This window comes from Lacerta agilis, chromosome 4, assembly GCF_009819535.1.
Source record: "Lacerta agilis isolate rLacAgi1 chromosome 4, rLacAgi1.pri, whole genome shotgun sequence".
Classification (NCBI taxonomy): Eukaryota; Metazoa; Chordata; class Lepidosauria; order Squamata; family Lacertidae; genus Lacerta; species Lacerta agilis.
The window spans coordinates 15,413,473-15,436,480 of NC_046315.1; the positions used below are offsets into that span (position 1 = coordinate 15,413,473).

Sequence of the window (23,008 nt, forward strand, 5' to 3'; positions counted from 1 at the left end):
AACCCATTGCAGTTGTGTAGATCTGTCCTGTGTCATCTGCCTCCCCATGGTCAAATGTCTGGGGACCACTGGGGACCACAGTGGTGGGCTGGGCCAAGTCTCAGGAGCGTACAAGTCTGGTAGCGAGTCTTATGCCAGAGACCTGCTGTCAAAAAACAGTAACTTCTCCAGTGTGGGATTTCTGCTTCAGCGTTCTACATTTCTGCACAGAAGGCGACTCACAGAAGGGGAGAGGCACCTCTGTGCAAGGAGATGAATTTCACGCAGGCCGTTTTCCTTGTCTCGCCAGAAACAAGCGCAACACTGTCAAATCCAGACACGCTGCCAGAAGCTAAGCCAAGACGACGCTGGTACCTGCAGCCAGTGCCAAACCGAGCACCCCGGCGTTCGGCACGACGTCCTCGCGGAACCTGCCGAAAGGAAGGAGCTCTTTATGGAAAAACTGAAGTCGACCGTGAGCGAAATAGCGGTGAGCAGGAACAGGCTGCAAGAGGAAAACCTAAAGCTCCAGCAGGAAGTGAAAATGTACCAAAGGAAGTGCCAGGTAAAGAGCCAGCGGCGGTAATAAGGACCTTCCCAGGTGTTAAGATCAGCAGGGGGGGCCCTCTTGGTAGTGCCAGAAGCTGGGGTGCATGTCCCAGGAGAGGGCATTCTCTGTGGTCAGTCCCTAAGTTGTGGAACTCGCTCCTTACAGAGGTGCACCCAACACCTTCACTGTGTGGTTTTTGTCCTATGCTGAAATTACATTAATTTACCTTGGGCTTTGACACTTGAGAGGTATGTTTTTATGGTGTGTTCCCTATTCTTGTGATTGCCATTTGTTTTAAACTGTTCTTGATTTTAAATTGCTGTGGCCAACCCTGGCACCGTAGGGTGATGGACGGGATAATAATAATAATAATAATGATAATAATAATAAAGGTAAAGGGACCCCTGACCGTTTAGTCCAGTCGCAGACGACTCTGGAGTTGCGGCGCTCATCTCGCTTTACTGGCCGAGGGAGCCGGTCTACAGCTTCCGGGTCATGTGGCTAGCATGACTAAGCCGCTTCTGGCGAACCAGAGCAGCGCACGGAAATGCCGTTTACCTTCCCGCTGGAGTGGTACCTATTTATCTACTTGCACTTTGACGTGCTTTCGAACTGCTAGGTTGGCAGGAGCAGGGACCGAGCAATGGGAGCTCACCCCTTCGCGGGGATTCGAACCGCCGACCTTGGGATCGGCAAGCCCTAGGCTCTGTGGTTTAACCCACAGCACCACCTGCGCCCAATGATAATAATATATATAATATATCAGTATATAATAATATATTAATATAATATAATAATAATAGTCAGCGCTTTTTTCTGGGGGTATGCAGGGGTACGTATACCCCTAAACATTTTGTGAATCTTTGTACTTTTGTCCATTTACTGTATTTATTTGAACTATAAAATGGTGATTTTCTGGAGCCAAAATGAGAGTACCCCTAAACATATGGTCCCAGGGTTGCTTTGGAATATTTGGTGTGATTGGTGGGCAGCAGCTGTTCAGAACGAGCAATGGGACAGCCGGTCGGGGTTGTGAGTATGGGTGGGTGAAGCTATCAACTCCCGTTTCTCATTTTTTTTCAGTCTTGAGTTCTCCGCATTTCCACATGGTTTGCCATTGATAAAAACAAAAATGTCCACATGAAAATTAATCAGCTTTTCAGTGCAAATTTCTCATTGTGTGCAGTTTCACCTCTTATTGCAACCTTCACTAATTATAAGGCACTTCTGCATGTTATTTTTTGTTGGGAATCTTAGGTGTGAGATACCTGGGTAGCAGACGTTGCCCCTAGTTCCAGTCACCACACAGAGGCAGCTTAAGGTCCAAAATAGTTTACCGTTGCAGAAGCTTTGGTAATACCGTTCCAGAGGTCGATATATACATACAGCTTGTAGGCTTTGCAGACACAGATACATATAAGTAGAAAGTATTTCTGTTGCTCCAGCAGTGCAAGAAGCAACACAGACTCCCGCTCACGGACAGACTCACAGACCAACTCATGAGCTGGCATGCTTTAATCACATATATAAATGGCACTGGGCCGTTGTCACAGCAACTGGCTTGGCTGACCTTGCATCTGTTGGATCACCCCATCCTTGGGGTGATTTGTGCCCATGAAGGAAATAAACCCCTTCCTCCATGTCCAGTTCTTCCAACAATTTTCACTAAGGCATGGATTTCTCTGCACCCTTAAGTGCAGGGGTCAGCAACCTTTTTCAGCCGTAGGCCAGTCCACCGTCCCTCAGACCATGTGGTGGGCCGGACTATGTTTTTTTTTGGGGGGGGGGAACGAACAAATTCCTTTGCCCCACAAATAACCCAGAGATGCATTTTAAATAAAAGCACACATTCTACTCATGTAAAAACACCAGGCAGGCCCCACAAATAACCCAGAGATGCATTTTAAATAAAAGGACACATTCTACCTATGCAAAAACACGCTGATTCCTGGACCATCCGCGGGCCGGATTGAGAAGGCAATTGGGCCGCATCCAGCCCAAGGGCCTTAGGTTGCCTACCCCTGCTTTAGTACATGCATTCGTGAGCACATTACTTGGTTGAAGGACTCTGAAGAAGTGCAAATTTAAACGGATAGCTGTTTGTTTCGGGGGAGGGGGGTGTTTCAGAAAATGCAAATCTGGTAGGTTCATATTTAATTTCTCCTCCATCCCTGCTTGTGAGGGGGAGAGGCAGATGCTTGGAATGTAGATGGATGTGACTGGAACAAGTCAAAAGAGGGGTCGGAAACGAGGAGGTTGGTACCCTCTGGCTTGCTCTTTATTTGCCGATTCTGATGCAACCATTCCTGCCACCTCCACCGAAAGCTTACTCGTGGGGAAAAGATAAAGTTTTGAATCCAAAATATATCCAGATTTTGTAAGAAAGATCCACGAGAAAGTGCAAACAGAACGGTAACGGACACGTTTTCCTGTAACATCACACACACACACACACACACACACCCCTTGGCAACCTCCCAAATCTCCTAACTCTGTCTACTCCTCTGAGCACTCCTAAATGGTCCAGCACCTGGCTCCCTATTGTTGCTTAATACAGGGGCTTTCAACCAGTGTGCTGTGGCATCCTGGGGTGCCGCAGGCAACAATGGCCTCTATCCCTCTTTCCTTCCTTCCTTCCCTCCCTCCTCTGATGCCCTCTCTCATTTCTGCCTCCAAAAGGCTTGCACAGCTGTTTGTTGCCGCGGCCCTGGTTTACAAGTTCCCCGGGCGAATGGTGCCTCTGGAGCTGGCCAGGGAGTGCTTCCCAGGCCCTTGTGGAGTTCAGTGGGAGGAGGCACCTCTCTTTGGGGCGGGAGGGGGGCAGCTCAGAGACCACGCTAGCAGCAGTGGCTGCCCAGAGGGACTCGCAAGGGAGAGGGGCAAGGAGAGGAGGCTGAGGGTATTTGTAAAAGGGTGAGAAGCTTCCCGCTCTGCAGGCAAGGGGTGACATAACTGGGCTCCTGAGCCCCACAGGCGTGCCACAGAAATAATGTAGTTGGCCAAGGGAGCCGTGGACTCAAAAAGGTAGAAAATCTCTGGCTTAATAGCTCTGCACTCAGCTAGCCCAGCCAGGCTGGTTTGCGTAAGCTAGCCCATGCCTGGCCCAGTTCTGCAGCTTGCATTTCCCCTTCATATCCCAAATATTTTATAAATACTACCATTCTTTAGTTTCTAATATTCACTAACAGACTCTAGTACCCCAGCTATAACCATGTGCATGTACTTTTCCTACCCAAGTGCACTTTGCTAAGCAGCTGCATTTTTTAAAGCTCAGATAAAATAAAAGGACCAGCAGAGGGCGAAGCAACAGCAGCTACCCAAAACACCATATAGTACAGATGGCTGTGTCTAGGTATTATAGTAGCTCGTAGGACTGCTTCTAAAAATAGCTATGCACGTCCGACTTTTCTCTCCCCAGTATTGTCTAGTACAGGTGTTAGAAACCTCTGGCCCTTTGGACTTGCCCCTGGCAGAACCCCTCTCCAGCTTTGCTTTTCCTTGGGTGTTTCTGCCTGGCTGGAATGTGCCCTTGAACTCTGAGGTGCTCATCCTCTTGGCTCTCAGCTCCACCGACCCATCCCCAGGAAAACTGCTCTTTAGCGCTCAATCGGTGCAAACTGCAATTTGGGGTTTCTCCAGATTGACGTTTCCTCTGAAGAGTGGGCTTTCCACGGGAAAGGAGCGAGGCAAGGGGGAAACCCAGAAAGCATTTGTGTAGCAGAATTACAGGTGGCTCCCGGCTAATTAAGAAGATTATCTTGTGAAGATAGTACAGTCTCACCTGGGCTCCTTGCAGCATCTCAAGGAGTTGTACCTTCTTCTGCTATTTGCGTTCCATTTTCTCTTGCATATAAATGGCCAAACAGCCCCTTCAGAATAGACAGAAATGCTTGGCATTGGGGGGGTCATTTTCACCTGTGGCAGCAAATGAGTTTGAACTGGCTTTGCTCATAGGGTCTATGAGTTGGGATTGTACCTGGGAGGAGATGAGGAATGACCCTGGGGCTCACATGCTTCCTCCCCCTTCTCTCATCTTGGGGCAGAAGGGAACAAGCAAGCCAAAACATCTCACCTTTGTATGGTCTCCCATTATCTTGTGAGACCGGCATCCCTTTAAAGAGACCCCTTTTTTCTAATCATGGGAAGATTGCTTCTATGCAACACCCAGGGCCGTCTTAAGCATATCCAACACGGTGGTGCAAAGATCCATCCAGCACTGGAGGGTGGCTCCTCCAGCAGGGAAGAGATGGAGGCTGGACACAGCACCTCCTGGCTCAGGTGGCCACTTCATGTCGTGGTAGCCATGGCAGGCAGCATGCCAAGCGAGCGGGCCTGCACCAAGCGAGCGAGAATTCGGTGCCTGCAGGCTAAAAGGGGAAAAACCAAGCTGACGCTAAGCAGGAGTGGCCCACACACCCTCACTCACTCAGCATGCTCATTCGGTGTTCCCCAGACTCTCGCCTGGCGCCCTCCAGAACTTGGTGCCCTGGCGCCCCACACCACTAGCCTCAGTGGATAAGACGGGCCTGGAAACACCTCACCTATGTTTGGATAGGGTTATGATGGAACCACTATTGAATGAATGAATGAATGAATGAATGCTTTATTCGGTCACAGACCAGCATAAAACAAGATATTTGCATTTATAAAAACAATGTAAAAACAATGTAAAAAATATGTGTTTAAATGGGTACTCATTACATGATGAGGGCATATTCAACATATCCAGCCCAACTTAAACCACTATTGAATTATAGAGGACAGTGGTCAGTGAATAATCTCTTCATTAATTTTCATATGGGATGCATGTTCCATTCATTCAGTGTGGTTAGTTCTCCCCTTCCCCTTCTACCATTTCGAGAAACGTCTCCAAACCCGCTTCTCTGCCTCTCAAGGCACTTGTTTTCCATATCACAGCAGATCATTTCTGGAGTTGTGAGTCACCACCGTGACTATTTCAGAAGCTTTCAAAAATTTGGCATTTAAGTTTGAAATGTAGTCAAATAAATGGAAGCAATAACTCCCACACTTGCATGTTCCGATGCTGAAATCTGCAGCCTTTCTCTTTCTCCTGTTGACGGATGATATGGCTGTTGATATAATTTAGTTTGTTATCATCGTACGGTATAGCTTGCCTTGTGGGTAACACGGTTACCACTTACCATAACAGTAAAACATATAATTCCAAATATAGTGAATGTATTTCTGTGAGGTTTTTTGGGGGGGCAGGGACTTCTAAATTACAGACTTAAATTGGTTTAAGTCATTCCCTTTCCACAGAAAAAATATTGGGCATGTATTTCTGTGATGGAGGACTAGGGATCTCTAGGAAGGAATTCCTGCCCTCACCAAGCTACAGTTCCCAGGGTTCTTTGGCGAAAGCCATGGCAGTTAAACTGATATAAAACCTATAGATGTTTTGTTAATGCAGATATGAGAGTTGGATGTTGAATGTAGGGACTGAGAAGCAGTCTCTGTATGGAACGTTCCAAAACACCAGGTTCCAAGTCTATCTCTGCATTGCATTGTGCTCAATGTGTCTGTATGTTGATTTCCCCCCCCCCCCCCGCAAAAGCCTCCATGTGGTCATCACATAAAAACAGTTGAGCATCTGCTTTCAACACGGAAAGGTTCCAAGTTCAATCTCTGGTATCTCTGGGTAGAGCAAAGTGTGTCCTCTGCCTGAAGCCCTCACTGCCAGTCAATGTAAATACTGAGCAAGATGGATTTTGTTTGTAAACCACCTTAAGGGTTTGATTGTTTCTTTCTTTGTTTGTTTGTTTGACAATCAAGTGGTATAAAAAAAATTATGAAATAAATACAAATAAATCATTGGCCTGACCCAATATAAGACAGCTTCTTATGTTCCTCACACGATGGCAAAAAAAATTAAAACTTAAGAGCCTGAACCTGCATGAAGTCACTCAGAAATAAGCCCCATTTTATTCAATGAGATTTACATGGGACTGCCTACTCGGTTAGACTGGTGATTGGGAGTAGCCGCCAAGACCACATAACACCGGTCCTGAAAGACCTACATTGGCTCCCAGTACGTTTCCAAGCACAATTCAAAGTATTGGTGCTGACCATTAAAGCCCTAAACGGCCTTGGCCCAGTATACCTGAAGGAGCATCTCCATCCCCATCATCCATCCCGGACACTGAGGTCCAGCTCCGAGATGTGAGGTTACAGGGAACCAGGCAGAGGGTCTTCTTGGTAGTGGCGCCCGCCCTGTGGAATGCCCTCCTATCAGATGTCAAGGAAATAAACAACTATCTGACTTTTAGAAGGCATTTGAAGGCAGCCCTGTTTAGGGAAGTTTTTAATGTTTGATTTTTTTATCATGTTTTTAATATTCTGTTGGGAGCCGCCCAGAGTGGCTGGGGAAACCCAGCCAGATGTGCGGGGTATAAATTATTATTATTATTATTATTATTATTATTATTATTATTATTATTATTACTCTGCAGAGAGAAGTTTGCAAGTGGAAATTCTTAGGGAAACAAGAAAAACAAAAAAGAGGTGGAGAGCGGAATAACATCTTTCAGAAGTTTATTGCAAGCCATGGCATACGTGAATTAGTTTACACACACTGGAGTTCATAGTGTGGCATAACCACGTTCTGTTAAGCCATCGCTGGATAAGCTGCTTTGTTTGTCTTTGTTTAGAACATTGAAGCAAGGCTCGCCCAAGTGACAAATGAGCTGAAGTCACGCGAGGATCTCTTGAATATGGTAGAGCTGGAATGCCAGCAGCTGCGCAACGAAGTCACCAAAATGGAAGAGTATAAAAATGACGGAGAAAACCGCGTGAAGTAGGTATTTAAAATACAGGTCTCCCCTGGGTGAATTGATGCAGAATCCTCTGCGTGTTGACGTGAGAAGTGAGTGCTGGTGGCGACAGCGAACATTACACATGCTCAGAGGAGAGCCACTGAAATGGATAAACCTGTCCATTGGCTTTGTAGGATTCATTGGCCCGTGGTCTGACTCGATATAAGCTCGCTATGCATGCCAAAAATAGCTCCATGCGTAGCAATGTGCACTGTTCCTATTGTAAATATAGGCACAGTACAATGGGAGGTTCTCTTGAAATGCCATGTTGAATTGGATCGGCAACCACACTGAAACTAGTGGGGGTACCTCCCCAACACAAATGAATGGGAAGACCAATATAATTTTAATATTGGGTTGTCCCCTTTTTCTCTTTGGCTTCTTACACACTTTTATTCAAAAAGAAACAAGCAATTTGCTTTTAATGTACATTGAAGCCTATTTTACTGCATTGTGGGCAGTATGAGCAAGCAAGGGAAAATCCGCCAGGAAAATCTGAAGCCTCCCATATTAAATATATTTTGGATGACAGGTCCAATGATATTACACTGGCTGTGGCAAAGTTTCCTTCAGAAGTTAAAAGAAACAAAGACCATCATGCTTGAGACATAACAAAATGACCGCCTCAGTTTCTCTTTTATGGTTGTCTGTCTTAACTGTATTTTGTTCTGAAATTGTTCTGTGGGCCTTTGGACCACAATACAGATATTACAGTGGTGCCTCGCAAGACGAAAATAATTCGTTCTGCGAGTGCTGTCGTATAGCGAATTTTTCGTCTTGCGAAGCACCAAAGGGAGAATAGCGGTTTGACGAAAATAAAATAAAAATTCGTCTTACGAGGCAAGCCCATAGGAAAATTCATCTTGCGAGACAGCCTTTCGCTAGAGAATGCCTTTCGTATAGCGAGTTTTTCGTCTAGCAAGGCATTCGTCTAGCGGGGCACCACTGTATTATTATTATTATTATTATTATTATTATTATTATTATTATTAATCACATCTAGGAGGGAAAGCTGTCATCAAGAGAGTCCTGGGTTCTTTTTTTGCAGCTTGGTTGATAGGGATGGACAGTTAAATAGATGTATTTTGTGACAAGTTTTGTTTGATAGCATGCACGACGGTGTCTCATCGGAAGGGTCTGACATTATGCAGATAACTGGGAACCTCGAGCACTCGGCCTCAAAATAATTAGCTGCTGAACTGTGTTGTTTAAGGTTGCTTTTTGTGCTCACATCAGGATACCTGACAGTGTGTGTTGCCAGTACAAGCATTTTACTACATTTAAAGGGCAGGCGCTGAATTCTTGGTATTTCTCCCTCGTGGCCAAATGCCTAGTGAGCCTAAGGTTACAAGCCAGAGCCACCATTGGGGATCAGCACTGATGAACCCCTGTTAGAGCTCATGACCCAGCAAGGGGCTTGCTGCCAACATCTGGAGAGCCTAGCTGCTGCCTGCTGTTGCTGCTGCTACCCTTTGTGCTTAATGTTGCTGCCAGTTTGCCTGCCCTCTCTGAATAAACAGTCGGCAGTGGAGCAAGGAGAAGGTGTGGGAAACCGGGTGCTTCTCTCTGCCTCTGGGCGATGCTGCCAGTTTGGGCCACCTAAGAGAGAGAAAGCAAAGGAGGAGTGGCTTTTGAAAGTAGCGGGCTATGCAGAAATGGCAAAAAGCGGACAGCAAAATTAAGAGATCAAAATGAGGAACTTTTTATAGAACAGGGGTGACTGCGATCTACTCACAGAGTTAAAGACTGGCAGTGATCTACCCCTTTTGGGGGGTTTAGGAAGGCCCATGGGGGGTGTTTCAGGTCAAAGTTGTTGAGTTTTTTCAGGGAGGAGGTAAAATGTTGAGCTTTTTTAAGGGGAGCCACAGTTGTTCAGCTTCTTTGGGGGGAGCCCATGATCTACCAGTGATCTACCGCAGACGTCCAGTGATCTACTGGTAGATCATTATCTACCTGTTGGACATGCCTGCTATAGAAGAATGGCGAGACCTTTCATGGACTACTTTAAAAAGAACAACAACACATGACAGCAGGCAGGAGTCGAGATAAAGGCAGCAGGCGAAAATGGCAAATTGTGACAGAAACTTTTTGTAATAGATAAAGATATAACGCAGTAGAAAAGGTTTGAGTAAATGCACTGTGGAGGTGAGGGTGGGCAGTAAGCTTATGTAATACTGTAATTACTTGATTTGAAGGTTATTGTGAAAATATTTGAAAAAATAAGTAAAAATCCACACACACACACACGAGAGAGAGAAGGCAGTGGGCCCACTGAGGACTTGCCTAGAGCTTGCACCAGCCATAGCTTTCCGAAGTGTGTTGCAAAGCTTCCTCATTTGGGCTGAGTTCAGCGCAGCACAATCCTACCGCGCTACTCAGAAGTAAGTCTCACTGTGTTCCATAGGACTCACTCCCTTGCCAGCGTATTTGCAACAGCAGCCTTCCGCCCCCCCAGCCCAGTCCAATAATGTATTTCTAAAGCGTATACAACACTTGCTAGTCTAGCTTTTTCAAAATTGCTGATGCTTGAAGCACACTTTCTTTCTGACTTAAAATTGGGGGCACATTTCATTCTTTATGCCCTGAATGGTTTCCGTCTTGAGTCCACTGACCTGAGTGTGGCCCCTGATTGGAAGACGCACCTTGTAGGAACCTCTGGGTTTTTTTTACAATTTTTTTCACCCTCTCAGCACACTGGTATATTTACTAAAAACAGTATGGGAATGACTGCCTCAGGCAAAGAGACTTGTGTAGTGTCATACAAACATGATGTATGTGTGCATAATGTATAATGTAATGTGTTTCATATAATAAAACAATGAATTTGGGTTTGTTTGCTTTTTAAGAAGGGGAAACTGGACTTGTAATACCTTTCTTTCTTTCTTTCTTTCTTTCTTTCTTTCTTTCTTTCTTTCTTTCTTTCTTTCTTTCTAGACTTCAGTCAGCTTATGCACAATGCATCAAGGACTTGGAAATAAAAAAAGCTCAGATACTTGCCTTGGAACAACAGCAGGAAAATCAGCAGAAAGAGCTGAACCAGGTATGTTCTGATTTTATTCCGTGGGTCACGATTAAGGAAAAACTATGATCCAGGCTGTAGAAGGAGATTGGAACATGAGAAAGAGGCTTTCTGGGCTAATTGTGGGTCTCAGATCTCTCTTCTCCAGCTTTGTACCAGTTAATGCAAGTGCTCTAAGTGTACCATCAATGATATCAGCATCCAGTCACTGCTGTTAGAGCTGGAAGTGGAATAGCAACTCTACTTCCAGACTTACACACATTTCTTTTGCCTACTGGGGGGGCAGTCCGCCTTTCCCAAACCCCGAATGTTTTGCAGGGGTTGGGGTCGTTTTCATTGGGATTGTGGTATGGGAGAGAAGTACTCCCAGTTGTGATTACTGCCCCATTCCATCCTTGCTGTGGTTTAAGGAGGGCGGTGCAGAATATAAAGGCAATGCTGTTTGGAAAGGGAAGAGAGGGATCCCAACCAACCAGAGGGATAAAACGGACTCCTTAAAGAGGTGAGAGATGGAATTGGCTTCAGCAGGCAGCAATCTGCCAGAAAAGCTATCGAACAGCTGCACACTTGGGGCAACTGCATAGGTGTCGCTTTGTGTTTTTTAAAAAAGCAAGAAAGTTGGATTTTCTGAGCTCTGAAAAAGGAAGGAAGCTAAACAGGTAAAATATGGGCAGGGTATGTCCTAATCAGAACATCACGCAGATGTAAAAAAGGGAAGTGGCCAAAGTCTGGCCATTCTACAGTAAATGGAAAGTATGGATGCAGCCGGAATTGGTGCTTCTCAAACTGCTTCTTCTTAGAGAATCATAGAATTGTAGAGGTGGAAGGGGCCCTGAGGATCACCTTTTAATGCAGGAATATGCAGTTGTCCTATATGGGGGTTGAACCTGCAACCTTGGTGTCATCAGCACCGACTGAGCTATCCATTCCCTTGCCTTACATGCTGCAGATAATTTTGCAGCCTGTTCGAGGTCACGCTGTCAAGTCCCATTGAATGCCAACCAGGCCTGTTGGTCTCTGCCCATGTCTCCATGTTACATGGAGTTGTGATCCAAAACATCTGGAGGGCACAGGTGGGCAGAAGTTGCATAGGGGGAACTAGGGGGGCTTTAAAATATCCCAGCATTTAAGAGCGTTGATATCAGTTACACCCGCCTCCTAAAGCCATCAGTTTTTAAAGCGAGAGACATCCTTGGTTCTTAGCGACTTTGAAACGCATCTTCAGCGTGTATGAAGCATGTGCCCAGTAACCCTTAATATTGCCGAAGGGGCAAGTTGCATGTAAGAGTGCAATGAAAATCAATGGCAAATCATAAGGAACCAGAATACAAATGAACGTTGCTTGATCTGCCCTTTTTTATATTGGCACCCAGAAGGGTTGTATTGTTCTAAGAAACAGGAGGATTTATTGGCATCTCGCTATTTGTTATTGGCAGAAAACTTATGAAAACCCACAAGCTTCTTTATACTCTCGGGGGAGAGCAAAGCAGTACAGGGAATGTGACCTTCAAAGCTAATAGCATAGAACAACCCATTAAATAACACTAGTGGCAAACTTATTTTCTCTGAGTGTGGGGCTTTTTTTTTAACACTATGTCAGCATTGCCTTAATTTTTTTATCATGTTTTCTCTTTAGTGAGCTGCTAAAAGTTATTTCTGTTAGTACCTGGCACTTTAACTACTGACTTTCCTTGCTTAGAGGGGGGAACAGTAGACTCTGGTTACTACGTGCAACCTGCTTTTAAAGCTGATATAAGTAGTTTCTAACCATTTAGCCCTTTTGGAAAATCCCTTTGCCTCTCCGGATTCTCCTCGGAGAGAATTTGGGGGTAGGCCTTGGGCTTCTGGGCTTGCTATCCCAAACTCCTTCCCACTCCCTCCGCTGCAGGGATAAGAGAATACAGTGGTACCTCCACTTACGAATTACTTGACATACGAATTTTTCGACTTACGAATGGACATCCGTTGGCGGTTTTAGATACGGTTTACTTGACTTACGAATTTTTCTGAATTTTTCGTTTCCAATGGATTCCTATGGGGAAATCGCTTTTTTCGACTTACAGATTTTTCAACCTACGAATGTGCATTCGGAACGGATTAAATTCGTAAGCCGAGGTGCCACTGTACCTTGAATTGCAAGGTTAACGAAGTCCCTGTGTCTGAGTTTTCTCCCTAAATAAGAGTGCAGAAGGGAATCTACATACAGCTCCTTGCCTGATGCTCACTCTCCAGGGTACGAATTGGCCGACATTATGTCCAAACAGTGTAACGTTACACTTCGTGACATCAACAGCATTGACGGAACATACTCTGAGCATTTGTTTGCTGATGCAGATATCCTTCTGTTTTTGCGAATGGCGTTTTGCAATTCTGCTCAGAACTGAACAGAACAGAGCAATTCCCGTTTGCTGCGTGAAGATCACAGTGAAGTGAAGGACCAACAAGGCAATATATGCAGCTTGATAGCCCACCAACCACTTTCATCCTATGAATGTTTTAAAACAGTGGGAGGGAGGGAGCAAAATGGGGGTCTCCATGCCTCTCGGAAATCTGCTTCAAATTCTGAGTGCTTTTGGCTGGCTGGGATACGTCTTTGACCTCTGAAAATGCCTCTTGCTCACCCGGGTGGCAAATAAAGAGGAATGTGTTAGAAACTAGTCTGTTGTACAAAGGCAAAAACTTACATTTATCGCATTTTCTGTGTTTCACACATTTGCATTTTTTATGAATATTTATTTGTGTAGCTGAAACCATTAGAGAACGAACAAAGAGGATACATAACTGGGATAGCTCAAGTCAGTTCAGCAAGAGACTCTTAATTTCAGGGTCGTGAGTTCGAGCCACACATTGAGCAATAGATTCCTGCATTGCAAGGGGTTGGACTAGATGGTCATCATGGTCCTTTCCAGCTCTAAAGCTCTATGGTTCTATGAAAATAAAATGGGCAACACTGTTAAAATAATTATTAAAGCCAGGCATTCCGTCAAATAAAAGTTTGCTGCCCTGCATAATTTAACTTGCATTTGCGTTTTATGTTTATATCGTAATGGCCATTGGCTACAAACAACGATACAACTTGACTGCATCTGTTGCTCCACCCACTTTTGCCTCTGGCCACGCCCCACTGCCATGTTTCCCCAAGAAGAAGAGTTTGGATTTGATATCCCGCTTTTCACTACCCGAAGGTGTCTCAAAGCGGCTAACATTCTCCTTTCCCTTCCTCCCCCACAACAAACACTCTGTGAGGTGAGTGGGGCTGAGAGACTTCAAAGAAGTGTGACTAGCCCAAGGTCACCCAGCAGCTGCATGTGGAGGAGCGGAGACGCGAACCCAGTTCCCCAGATTACGAGTCTACCGCTCTTAACCACAACACCACACAGGCACACTGTAGAGAAGGAAATGTGGTCCCTGGTCTGAAAAAGGTTCCCCGCCACTGTTATAAAATATCAGAGGTTGGACTGCCAGGCACATTAACATTGGTGGGTAAATTTTCTTTCACTTGATTTCCTTTCTGCAGGGGTGCCAACTTGAATAAAATATTGTGGGGGCCCAGGTAAGCCCCACCCTGCAAAACTGATCACATGACACAGTATATACACACCATTTGAATGGGAATGCCAATCAACTTTGTGGGGGCCCGGCACCCTCAAATATATTTTTTAATTTTTTTTTTTTAAAAAAATACTTTATTTTATTGTTTCAAATTATAATACATACACATATTTCTGACAAAACATACACAACCTACAGACATTTTTCAACATCTTAAAAACCAAACACTCCATCATACTTTCCTTATCTTCATCACACTCTACTCACCACCTTCGGCACCCTCAAATATTTTATTGTGGGGGGCAAAGCCCCCATGCCCGCTCGGAGTTGGCTCCTATGATTCTCAGCATGTAGCGTTTAAACAAGAGGAGAGGTAGAAAGTGTGGACTTTAAACTGAAACACAGAGAAGCTGGTCTGAATCCTAAGCCTTTCTAAATCTCTGCTCTATCGCTAACATGGCTGGTAGGGCTGCCGTGTTGGAAACGGAGAACCCCAAAAGTTGGTGGCATGTGGAAAAAAACAATGCTATCTGCATTGCCAGCTCTCATTCTTCCCTATTTGCTGCAGATAAGGGACCGCCTTTATCAGGAAGAACAGTCCCATCGCTCTGAGGTGGAAAGAATGAGGACGGAAATCTCTGACCTGACAGAGGAGCTTCATCAGAAGGAGATTACTATAGCAACTATCATGGAGAAAGCCGCTCTACTGGAAAGGCAGTTACAAACGGAGTTAGAGATAAAAGAGAAAATGTTAGGGAAACAACAGGTATGCAAACAGAATAAAAAGCAGCGCAGGTCATTTGGTCCTTACGGAGATTAGCACCTATTGACGTTTAAGGAAGCGATTGCCTCATAGAATATGGGCGGAGGGACGGGGGGGGGGGACACAAGACTACAGCAGGAAAAAAGGCAATTTGACATAACGCTAATCTTACACTTATCATACAGAACCAAGCGTTTTGGGGTTTATACTCCTAGCATACACATGAGAATCTTTCCAACGTTCCTGCTCATGTCTCTTCCCTATAACCTGCAGTTTCTTAGCAGTATTTGCTGATCTGCATTACTTTTCTGAAATTCTTGTTGAGATTATTTGGGTGTGGCACCCATGGGTGTAGCCAGGATTTTTGTTACCGGGGGGCGGGGTGCAGCCAAAGTTGTTGAGATTTTTTAAGGAAATCCAAGTTCTCGAGCTCTTCTTGGAAAATCACAGTTAAAAATACTCCACAAAGAGGACATTGTGGGGGGTCAGGCTTCTGCTGGGGGCTAAGGGAGAACCTCAGATAATTGAGTACTTTCAATGGTTTTCAATAACAGTTGTGGATCTAGCCCCCTTGGCTACTCCCATGATGGCACCTGTAGACCTTGCAGTTTAAATTGTGCTAATAAGCAATTAACAGCGCTGCGGTTCTTCCTGCACCACCGGAAATTGCAAGGGGAGTTGCAGTTACATGCTTGAAATCAGATCTCTGTGTTAGCAGCACCAAATTGACCTCCCCTGGGCAATGTCTATGGAGGTGTGTGTGTGTGTGTGTGTTAACATTTAAATATGTAGTTCCCCACCTGTGCTCTGAAGTGGTATTTTTGACCCATATTTGCCTACCTAACCATACGTCAGAACTATTTCAGCATAGTGTGATCCAACCCTGCAGGACCATGTGTGTGAATAACATAAAACCATGTGAACAGGCTCAGTCACATGCCCTGCAACCTGAGACCACACCATGCTGAAGTGTTTGTGTCTGAGAGTAGCGTACCTGAACTAGCTTTCAAAGAGAGGATGGGGAAATCAAAGGCATATAGCACACCAAGCAACTATTAAATCACACAAGTTGTTTATATTTATAATATGGGCGGGCCGCTTTGGGAAGTAACAGCAGAATTGCCACTGATCCTGTCTATCAAAACTTGTTTTTGTTTTCCATTCCACCCGCAGGAAATCACTCACACAGTGTCTAAGCTTGAGGATATTACCGTGAATCTTTTACACTTGGTAGTTTTTATGCCGATTACTTCTTGTCTTTTTGGAAAACACGAAGCATCTTGTTCTTGAAGCAAGAATTTAGCTTGTTGGAATGCTGCACTCGAGTGGGTGTGTTTAATTAACAAACCTGAGCCGTTCAAGGCCTCCATTTAAAGTTTTTGAAACGTCTGCTAAACTTCCCAACCCCCTTTGCAAATAGAATCATATAATTTTGTATGATGATTATGATTAGTAGTAATAACAAAAACAAAATTGGTTAATTAAATTTGTTAAGCACTACTACTGAGAGCCAGTGTGGTGTAGTGGTTAAGAGCGGTAGACTCGTTATCTGGGGAACCGGGTTCGTGTCTCCACTCCTCCACATGCAGCTGCTGGGTGACCTTGGGCTAGTCACACTTCTCTGAAGTCTCTCAGCCCCACTCACCTCACAGAGTGTTTGTTGTGGGGGAGGAAGGGAAAGGAGAATGTTAGCCGCTTTGAGACTCCTTTGGGTAGTGAAAAGCGGGATATCAAATCCAAACTCTTCTTCTTCTCTTCTTCTGGCGCATCCTCTTGACCAGGGGTCAGCAACCTAAGGCCCATGGGCCGGAAGCCGCCCACGGAGGTCGTTTGACCGGCCCATGAGCCACTCCCAAACTGTGCTGTGCTAAACCGGTGCAGCGCGGTGCGGGGACTTGCTTCCGCGGCACCAGAAATCGCGTTTGTGCACACGCAGGCACCGGAAATCGTGGGCGCGCGCACAATCCGGTCCACAGAGGGATCTCCTCGGGACCGATCTGGCCCACGCAAGATAAACCTTGCTGACCCCTGCTCTAGACAACTTACAGTAAAATGTTAAAAATCAATCCAGCATGAAAGAGAAATTATTCGATAAAAAACAGTGGAACAAGACAAACGATTAAGCCCAAGTTATCCCCATCCACATAGGAACATAACTGGGGTATCAACTTCAGCTGGTAAAAGACAATCCATGATATATTGGATGTGGCTGATGGGAAATGGAGTCCAGCAATATATGGAGGGCCACAGCTTCTACCCCTCTGTTAAATCAAGGGGGGGGGGGAAACGGGAATAAACCCTTGTCTCCACCATCAAGTGCTTTTCAACCTGGAAAAGAAATGCAGACTCAATATATTATATTTGTCCTTAACAGCCAGTAATATAGCTTTGGAGAGCCAGCTGGCATTCACGTTTCCTTTTTTTAATCTGCCATTTGATAAAAGCCCCAGTGAGATGTTTTATCTGAAGAGCTGTTTTTGTTAAGGAATGCAAAAACCCACAAGCCTATTACGAGAGAGACTTCAGGTCTGAAGTGAATGGGATGGAGGCTGTAAACATACTTTCTAAACAAGTATTCCAGTTGTAAGTGTATGGCGAATTAGGTTGTTTATACGAAGTACTTGAAGTTCAGATCCAGCATTTTCCTGCGGCTGAATGATAATGGAGTGTGTGAGAGCAGAATTTGAGCTTTCCCCCTCTTTTAACTCCCACTGAGGTGTGAAGAGTTCATTGCATTACAATATAAATATATGTGTGTGTGTCCCTTGCATATTTTGTATCCCATCCTATGAAAAACCATCTTCCCTTGTATTGCTTAGCATCACTGCAAATCTATGATTTAACTTTGTAGAAGCTAAGCAAATTAAACATTTTGTAAAAGTGCCGTTGCTTTTTAATGGAAGAGGAAAGTTTGTGTGTGAGAGTTTGCTCTGTTTTAATCAGTGGGGTCATGTCTCCTGTTTCCTTAATAAACCGCCTCCAAAATATGTAACATGGCATTGGTTATGCTTTTTTAGTCAGCACTTTTAAGGCAATTTTTCTCATTGACATGAGAATATTGCAATTTTATACATAAAGATTTTGAAGGAATGATGTAGTTACAACTTCAGCACTTTTCTACAATTCTCCCTTTCTGGGAGCATAACTTGAGGGAGCATTATAATGAAAATATTTACAACTCTGGCAGCTAAGGATGTCTTCTGCGCCTCTGTAAGACTTCTGAGGCAAGCAGTTCAAATGTGTTGAGTAATTTGGAAAAAAAGAAAATGAAAACGCAGTTTGCAGGGTTCATTGAGCAATGGTGCTTTTTGTGTTACATAGGCTATTATCCTTTCTACCCATTTGTCTTGTTTGCTGTTTCTGGAGGCAGTTCTATGAAGGGTTATCATTTGCAATAAATGGCGTATGATTACATATGGTAAATAAGCAGTGAAAATATTGCCCTGTGCCCGTTTCTTTGTTGAATCGTGTGAATTCAATTATGATGAAGTTGTAAACAAACTGATCCTTTTTTAAAAGAAACAAAGAAACAAAAAAACAAAACAATTCCTTCAACAGATGATAGATTTGTCCAAGAAAAAACACACGGCCTATTCCGATTCCATTGATAAGCTGGAGCACGAGAGTGGAATGTTACGCAATGACCTTGCGAAATTGCCAAAGGACAAAGAAATGCCTTTGCGAGTGAACCCCATTATGTACTTTGGAAGAAATTGTGCCAAGCAGACGGCAGTAAAAGTGGAAGAGAAAGAAGAGAGGTAGGTGCATGACTGTACACAAATAACTGCACTTTGTCTCTCCGTAGCTATTCTGTTTTTCTTCTCCGGCGTCTTCGTGGCGCGTGGAGGGGAATTGCTCTGCGATTGATGTAAGAGGTGCCTTGCTGGCTACATGGTCAACCTGGTCAACGCTCCCTTTCCAATAACAGCTAAACCATATCCCTCTAGCTTCCAAGCAGGGGTTTAGCATCAGCGCCAGCAGCCTGGATCCTAGCATCCGAGACACAGTTCTCTTTGGCAGCTGTAAAACTGAGGAGGGTGGGAAGGTGCTAGCCTTGCTAAGCACAAGGACTATCTGGGACTTCGAGGAGGTGGGCACAGCATGCCCAAGGGTACTGGAGGCAGACTTGGCATGTGTGACCTGCCCATACTTGGGGAATTTGTGAAAAATGGAAAGAAAGGTCAGTGTCTCGACATTCCATGCCACGTGGTTCTTACAGGGTTTTATACTGAAGATTTTTGTGCTCTGCAATTACGGAATGTTGTTTCAATATGCGATCACAGTGGAGAGGCTTTAACACAGAAACAGGCGGAAGAATTTACTGTTGTCACTCAGAATGGAGGCTTGGTGGTGGGAATTACCGGAGGTCAAGTTGGTATTAAAGAAGAAGCACAGTTGACATTTACTATTAGCAGTAATAATTTGGAAAGTCCTCTTGGACTTTTCATGGGAAAAGGAAACGAGTGATTTTGAGACACTTTGATTTAAAGGAAATATTGCTTAACAGAAAGCGGAGAAGATGGGTGTCATCGTGGACTGAATGTCTTAAATACCCTTTTCTTATGAAATGGGAAATCAGACGTCTTTTTTATTTTTCTTTATTGTTCTTTCCCCCTTTCCCTTTTCCCGCTTTCCTTTTTCTTCTCTTTTTACTTTCTTCTTCCTGCTTATTCTCTATTCTCTTATCATGAGAAACTTCAATAAAAGATTTCAACATGCAAAAATATTTTTGTGCCCTGCCTCCTCGTGCATGGGACGGCTAGGCCTCTCCCCTGCAGTTCTTCTTTGGAAAAGGAAACAGAGAGATGGGGAACAATTCTTTCATCAAGGGATATGACATCTCAGTCCCTCTGCAATCTGTAGAATGCCTGCTACACTGAGGTATTATAATGACTGTCCGAGAGCCTCGTGGTTTATGTGGCTGTTTTCAATCCCTCCCTCATCCCCGCTGCTTTGGGGATGGCAGCGTATTGAAAGTGAGCTTGACCCCATTTGCTCTTCTCTAATGACACTTCAGGACACTGTAGTTTATTGGGAGGCTGTGTCTGACAGTGCATTTGCAATTATATCCGTTATAGCAGGGAGCAAGCCAGTGAAGCCGAGCACACTGCTGTCCTTCATACGTTAACCAAGAGAGCAGGACATTCCATAACAGTCGGGGGGACAATTATAATGTGATCGTAATGGGTTACATGACCTGAAAGAAAATGCATCTTTGATGGGATTGCTCAACTCTAGACCTCTACCAGGGAAAAACGGGGGCCTTGCCCCTCTTTAATGGCTCTCCGTTAATGGGTTCCTTTCAAGGCAGGAAAAGGATGACATAAAAACACAAGAAGAGCCCAGCAGGATCAGAACAAGGACCCACCTCTAGATCATCGTTCTGGTCTCACAGTGACCAAGCACATGTCTGTAGGAAGCTCATGTGCAGCATGTGAGCACAGTTGCCCTCTCCCAGCTGTTAAACCGAATACAATTGCCCCATAAGCTCTTAAACAGAAACATACTGTCTCTGACGTCCAGTACCAAGATGAAGGTCTACCAAGCTTCCATGTCGAGCATGCTGCTTTATTGTAGTGAGTCGTCAGCAACTTGCAACCTCCAGGAGTGGCACCTCAATGCCTTCCGCTTGCGCTGTATCAGGAAGATTTTGCGCATCACATGGCAGGACAGAGTCTTGAACAAATATGTCCTCTTCCAAGCCCACATTCCCAGCATGTTTGCACTCCTGGCTCAGCGACGTCTACGCCGGCTTGGTCGTGTCCACAGAATGGAAGATGGCAGGATCCCTAAGGAAGGGGAGCTGGCTTCAGGCACCAGACCAATTCTGGTGTTTCCAAGATGTCTGCAAATGCGACGTGAAGGCTGGCAACATCAACCATGGGAATCCTTTCCAGATCACCGCGGTGCCTGGAGACAGTCAGGTTGTGCATCCGTAGCAGTGACCAGAGGTGGAATGACTGCTGGGAGGAGCGCAGAGAGAAGAAACACCATGGTGCAGCAGCAGCACAGCCGGACACCTCCAGCTGCCCCAGCTGCAACAAAACATGTCTCTCCTGCATTGGTCTCTACAGCCACAGCAGGCGCTGAAACCTTCCAACAGTTTTGACTTCACCCCCAATGGCACACTCCTTCATTTTCTCCCAAGCCAGTTGGATGCCAACAGCACTGTCTCTGAGGCTGGCGATCTTGATCCATAGCCATAGACAGCCTTGCCTTCCATGCATTTGCCTAATCGCATTTTCAAGCCATCCTAGTTGGCGGCCATCACTGCATCTTTTGTGATAGCCAATGCCATAGTTTATTTAGTGTATGAAGACGTGCTGCTTCTTTTTCTGTCCTGGATCCTCCAACTTTTTGCTTCATTGGATGACCCCAGATTCCAGCATTTTCTACCACGATGCATAATTTTATTATGCCTCTGTCATGTCTCCTCCCCTCTTACTTGCTTTTTCTCGAAACTAAAAAATAAAAAACTCCTTCCAGTAGCACATTAGAGACCAACTAAGTTTGTTATTGGTATGAGCTTTCATGTGCATGCACACTTCTTCAGATACCTGTGCATGCGCATGAAAGCTCATACTAATAACAAACTTAGTTGGTCTCTAAGGTGCTACTGGAAGGAATTTTTTTATTTTGTTTCGACAACGGCAGACCAACACGGCTACCTACCTGTAACTAAAAAAGCCCAGTTATTACTACCTTTTCCCCCTCACAGGGGAATTGCTCTAGCCCTGTTTATGAAGCACTCATCCTGATTTATTTGCAGGGAGATTAGACAATGTTGGCTGGTTTAATGAGAACTCGGGTCTGATTTGTTGGCGGAAGCTAGATGACGTTGCATCAAAGCATCTCCTCCTTTCCAGAGCATTTTCTCATCACTTTCCTTATCACAAAAAAAGAACTGATCTTTTGACTATGCAAGGCATCCCAGCTACAATTGCACAACCTGAACCTGCCAAAGCGTGACTGAATCCCACCCGGAAACTGTGACAGACTGGAAGCGCCCAGAGTAAATTCCATGACAATCGCATCAGTACTGCCCTACACGCTATTATCAGTTTCACGGCTCCATCAGAACTGGAAACGTAATCTATACAGCAGCTAGTTAATAATGGAAGCACACCTCTGAGGTCTAGCCATAGACTTGTAGATGAGTGAGAAAATGGTATATATATTAACCGAGCTATGAAGCTTTTATGATAACTCCTGATGAAACACATGGGCGTGTGTGTTCTATTCCTATTAAATTGCATTTGATTGTCTTAAACACCTGCTATTTCTTGCTTTTAGGCATCCTGCTAGGATTTCTTCGAAATAATAACCATTTTGCCTTACCTTTGCATTCTGCAAAGAAGATGCAACAAGCTTCGCCCCTTGTAAACCTCAGAAGTCTAGCATGGGAATTTATTTTTATTTATCTGTGTAGCAATAATTTCTAACTGTTATTACATTTGGCACAAGGCTCACATGGAAGCTTTCCTGATTCTGAAAACATTTAATGGAAAATCCTTTTCTTCTTCTTCCACAATACAGCCGTACCTTGGATCTCGAAAGACTTGCGAGTTGAACGTTTTGGGTTCCAAACACTGCGAATCCAGAAGTGATTGTTCCAGTTTGCGAACGTTATTTGGAACCCGAACGTCCAACGCGGCTTACGCGGCTTCCAATTGGCTGCAGAAGCTTCCTGCAGCCAATCAGAAGCCACACCTTGGTTTCCGAGCTGTTTCAGAAGTTGGAATCCGTTCGACTTCCAAGGTACAACTGTACTAATTTTCCATTTGTATATGGCTGAAGCAGGGAGCATCTACCCACTTGGGAAAACTACCAACACTACAGGCATTAGAACCACAGTTGCAGGTCTTGGCTTACTGATAAAGTGTGGATAGTTGCTCCTCTATAGTTTTTTTTTTTACCTCTATAGTTTTTCTTCTCTGTGTTCTGATTGGCTCAAGGGGTTGTGTTCCCACCGTCAGCTGCAGTGATGAACAAGAATGGGACAGATTTCAGCCTCTGTAACTTCCTAAGCACATTACTTTCCTCATACAATCCTGGAAACTGTAGTTTGTTAAGGATGCTGGGTATTGCAGCTCTGTGCAGGATAAATTACAGCTCTCAGGATTCTTTGGGGGAAGTTGCGTTCTTTAAATGTATGGTGCGCACAAAGCCTGGGATGAAGGAGATCAACTTTGTCTGGGATTAGTTACCGGTAATTTTATTGAAGCTCAAGCCTTTTCTTAGTTCATTAAGGATATTTCTTAAGAGATTACCTCAAAAAGAATATTGTATTCATTATTGCAGACTCTCTAAAA

At 44.7% G+C, this 23,008-nt stretch overlaps 1 protein-coding gene across 3 annotated transcripts in view; it reads left to right on the forward strand.

Moving 5' to 3' along the window:
• The window catches only part of DEUP1 (deuterosome assembly protein 1), a 52,396-nt gene that overhangs the window by 20,739 nt on the left and 8,649 nt on the right, over window positions 1-23,008 (forward strand). For all 3 annotated transcript variants that reach the window (XM_033146124.1, XM_033146122.1, XM_033146123.1), the window contains 5 exons: window positions 290-544; window positions 7,198-7,343; window positions 10,297-10,402; window positions 14,502-14,699; window positions 18,255-18,454. In XM_033146124.1, the coding sequence (XP_033002015.1) occupies window positions 290-544; window positions 7,198-7,343; window positions 10,297-10,402; window positions 14,502-14,699; window positions 18,255-18,454 (905 nt within the window). The remainder of the gene's footprint in view (window positions 1-289; window positions 545-7,197; window positions 7,344-10,296; window positions 10,403-14,501; window positions 14,700-18,254; window positions 18,455-23,008) is intronic.